Source organism: Notolepis coatsorum (assembly GCF_963971535.1).
Source record: "Notolepis coatsorum genome assembly, chromosome: 2".
NCBI classification, from domain to species: domain Eukaryota; kingdom Metazoa; phylum Chordata; class Actinopteri; order Aulopiformes; family Paralepididae; genus Notolepis; species Notolepis coatsorum.
The window spans coordinates 104,929,633-104,934,468 of NC_140166.1; the positions used below are offsets into that span (position 1 = coordinate 104,929,633).

Sequence of the window (4,836 nt, forward strand, 5' to 3'; positions counted from 1 at the left end):
CCCGTTTCACCCTGTATCTGTTGGTCATGCTTGACCAGAAAAGCGATAAACGCAAAAAAATAAAGTAAAAAAAAAAGAAAAGAAAAAAAGAAAAGCTGAGCTGAAAAGACAAGGTTGTTATCCTCTCCTCTACAGGGTTTGGAGGCTGTGTGCGAGCTCTCACCATCCGCAGTGACTGGACTGGTAGCAGACCTCCCGTCGGTCTTTCAGTCCATCTCTCCACCGCATCCCGCCACTCGGCTAGAGTCCACCTGGACGGCTGTCCACATGGGGAGAGCCGCTTCCTCTGCCGCGGTAACGACTCCGTGTTGGTGTACACCGGGAGAGAGACACAGGCCTTTGATCACACCCTCCAGCCATTCACTGGTAAGATATACAGACACGCCCACAGCTGCAGCACCACACACAACAACAAACATGTCAATGCAGTAGTGGTGAAGTCACACGTACGTCACTTTGTATGTATATCACTGTTGATATTGTGCTAAGATACTTCACAAAGGAAAATAGGAATATGATTTTCAAAATGTACATTCATTTACGTTGGATATAATTATATCCCAGAAAGTGTCTGAATATCATGGAGTCACGTGACTACCACAGATCCTGGGTGTGAATGCAGTCATTTGATTATCCTTTGATTATTTCATATTTCATTATTTTAATATGTGCTGTGTACATTCATGACCCCTAGAGCAAAAAGGCTATGAACTTTCCTCTAGTGCCACTATCTGGCCAAACTTTCAAATTAACAAATCTGCTGTCGTACATAAAACATTTCTCCAATTCCCTTAGCATGTTCACCACACCACATGTGTTTTTAACACTTCAAATATTGATGTATATTCAATAACAATTCGTTTTTGTTTTGTTTGGTGTGGTTTTTCACAAAAAAAATTCAATAAACTACTGAAAATGGCTTAGCAGCTGGGAGAGGGGGGGCATAAGATGGGAGAGGGGGGGGGGGGGGCATAACAGCAATATGTACAATGATAGAATGAGGGGAGATCCAGACTCTACAAAAATTGAAAGAAAGATTCGGACTAGAGAATAGAGACCACTTTAGATATTTACAGATTAGGGACTACTACAACAAGGAAATGAAACTAGACAAAGACAAAGATCAGAATGCTCCGCAACGATAATTAGGATAATGGTAAAAGCATACAAAGGAAGGAAGGGGGGGGGGGGATATCAGCACTATATCAGGCAATAATGGACAGCAAGGACATCACAACCAAATATATAAAGGAAAAGTGGGAGAAGGAATTAGAAATGGAGATAACAGAAGAAGAATGGTATAACATATGTAAGATACAACACAAAACCACAGGGTCAAGGATATGGAGGGAGTTTGGGTGGAAAAACATAATTATATTTTTTATAACACCAGAAATACAGGGGAACTATAAACCAACACAGAAACCATGCTGGAGAAAATGTGGACAGGAAATAGCAAACCACACACACATATTCTGGGGATGTCAGATAATAAAGAACTATTGGGAAGAGATAGGAGGGATAATAAATGAAATAGTAGGATATGAAATACCCCAGACAGGCCAAGTATTGTATTTAGGGAACTTAACACAGGAAGGAATTCAGGGGGAAGACAAATACTTGATTAAGATATTACTAGTAGCAGCCAAGAAAGCATTGACGAAAATGTGGTATAGAGTAGAAGCACCGACGAGGGAACAATGGACAGAGATAGTGGGTGGGATACAGGAAATGGAGAGAATCACACATAGGCTGAGGCTACAAGACGAGAAGTTTGAATAAAAATGGGAGAAGTGGGAATAGTATAGGAAGAAAAGAAACGACATCACAGGAGAGTGAAAAGGAGACAAGAAGAGAAATCGAAATGAAAATAAACTATGAAGGTACCAAAGAACCCATGTCACTTTATTTTTTTATCTCTTTTCTTTGTTTTTGTTTTTTTTGTTTTCCCTTTTCCCTTTAGTTAAAGTATTTTAGGTCAACTCTTCATTTGATTTTGATATTATTTTCTACTATCGGCTATATCTTTTAGTTCTTATCTGTCGAATTGTATTGTACTGTCTTTTGTAATTTTGACCGCCAATTGTATTGTTGTATGTGGATGTTTAAGTATAAAAAAAAGAAAATAGCTTAGCAGCAGCTCTACATTGAAAATGCAAGGATCTATGAAGCTCCGCCCCCTCCGCCCTCAAGCCGCTTAACTTTCTCTTTTTCCACCTAAACGGTTCCCCAAAGATTTGTTACACAATGTTGTTATAACTAAGATATTAGCTGTACATAGATCACTAGATTTATCAATTTATAATACAAGTTTAATTTTAGCATTTCATGTTAGCAGTTAGCATTTCCTGGATGATAGTGTGGCCAGCTGGGCAACATCGACCATAATAATAATAATAATAATAATAATAATAATAATAATAATAATAATAATAATAATAATAATAATAATAATAATAATAATAATAATAATAATAATAATAATAATAATAATAATAATAATAATAATAATAATAATAATAATAATAATAATAATAATAATAATAATAATAATAATAATAATAATAATAATAATAATAATAATAATAATAATAATAATAATAATAATAATAATAATAATAATAATAATAATAATAATAATAATAATAATAATAATAATAATAATAATAATAATAATAATAATAATAATAATAATAATAATAATAATAATAATAATAATAATAATAACCTAATTTTATATAGTGCCTTTCAAGAGACCCAAGGTCGCTTTACATGGGGGGGGGGAAATAACAAAGTAACAGACAGTGGACAGACACAACATATACATATACATATAAAGTGAGAGATTAGGGTTTAAAGGCCAAGTTGAAGAGGTGGGTTTTGAGCAGTTTTTTGAATGAGTCCAGAGTTGGGGCGGTGCGGAGTTCTGCGGGGAGGGAGTTCCAGAGGGTGGGGACTGCCACACTGAAAGCTCTGTCCCCGAAGGTCTGCAGTCTGGTTCGGGGGATGGAGAGCTGACCAGTGTCCGTGGATCGTAGGGACCGTGACAGAGTGTAGGGGTGGAGGAGGTCAGTGAGGTACTGAGGTGCCAGAGCGTGAAGGGATTTGTAGGTGAGCAGGAGGGTTTTGTAGGTGATGCGGGATTTGATGGGGAGCCAGTGGAGGTGGATGAGGGTGGGGGTGATGTGCTGCCAGGGTTTGGTGCAGGTTAGAACCCTGGCAGCTGAATTTTGAACATACTGGAGCCTGTCCAGGGTTTTGCTTGGGACCCCGGACAGGACCCTGTTGCAGTAGTCCAGGCGGGAGGTTACAAAGGCATGGATGAGGGTCTCAGCTGTGGATTCGGAAAGTGATGGTCGGAGTCTGGATATGTTTCTGAGGTGGAAGAAGGCGGATTTGGTGACGGAACTGACATGGGCTTGGTAGGAAAGGGTGGAGTCCAGGATAACACCCAGGTTGCGGACCTTTGGGGATGGGCAGATGGAGCAGTCGTCTATGTTGAGGGTGAGATCCCCAACCTTCCGGAGCAGGGCCTTGGGTGCCACAACCATGAGCTCAGTTTTATTGTTGTTGAGTTTGAGAAGATTAGATGACATCCAGGTTTTTATTTCATGAAGGCAGTTGATAAGGGAGTGTGGGGGGAGATGGGTGGATGGTGGAGAGGTAGAGTTGTGTGTCATCAGCATAGGAGTGGAAGCTGAGGCCATGGCGGCGGATGATCTGACCGAGGGGGAGCATGTAAATGGTGAACAGAATTGGGCCAAGTACAGAGCCTTGGGGGATGCCTTGGTTGACTGGGGCCGGGTGGAACTGCTATCGCCGATGGTGATAAACTGTGTCCGGGTGGTGAGGTAGGATTGGAACCAGGAGAGTGCTGAGCCAGTGATTCCGAGGTTGTTGGAGAGGATGGAATGGGAGACTGTGTCGAAGGCTGCAGAAAGGTCCAGGAGGATGAGGATGCTAATGTGGCCAGAGTCAGCTGCAAGGAGGAGGTCGTTGGTGATTTTGATGAGGGCGGTCTCTGTGCTGTGTTGAGTTCTGTAGCCGGATTGAAAAGGCTCATAGAGCTCATAATAGGTAGACCATGATAGGTTTGCAGGATTAGTTGCATCACACAGGAGTTAACTGAAGCAAAACACAGTTTTGAGTGGAGGGGACCTTTAAATGTATAATTGAGTCAAACAGTATGACCAGATCCAATAAAATATTGGTACAAAGCAAGGAGGCCTGTGAAGCTTGTGTGATAATTAGGGATGCTCGATATTGGCTTTTTTACCGATACCGATATTCCGATATTGTCCAACTCTTAATTTCGATACCGATACCGATACCGATATCAACCGATACCGATATATGCAGGGTTTCCCCCAAAAAAACTGAATAATTTCAGGTAATTAATAATTTCACTGGATGCATTCAAAAGGCTTTCTAAATGTAAGCATTATCTGTGCAAAATATGATAATTAAAAAAGTAAAAATTAACATTACATATCTCTTGTTGTTGAATTAAACCAACATGCATACTTTTGACAATAAATAAAATAAGAATTGGTTCTTACTTGCTTGCCTGGGTAAATAAAGGTTAAATAAATATAAAAAAAAAAAAAAAAAAAATCCGATACCGATATTTTCCGATATCACATTTTACTGCCGATATCGGCCGATAATATCGGTCGGCCGATAATATCGGACATCCCTAGTGATAATGCTTGAAATGTGTTCTAGCGTTGTTATCTATATGAAAGGGACACATACAACTATAGGTTTGCAATTATTAACATTTCTTTTTTTCCTACTCCTCTTACGTGATTATCACTAAATCTCATGGGCTGCATC

General features: G+C 39.5%; 1 protein-coding gene across 1 annotated transcript in view; it reads right to left on the reverse strand.

The window, feature by feature from the left end:
* Positions 1-206: 206 nt before the first annotated feature.
* The window catches only part of ush2a (Usher syndrome 2A (autosomal recessive, mild)), a gene marked incomplete at both ends in the record, with an annotated part of 469,579 nt that continues 464,949 nt past the window's right edge, over positions 207-4,836 (reverse strand). The window contains 1 exon segment of the mRNA XM_084308263.1: positions 207-391. Coding sequence (XP_084164389.1) covers positions 207-391 — 185 coding nt within the window.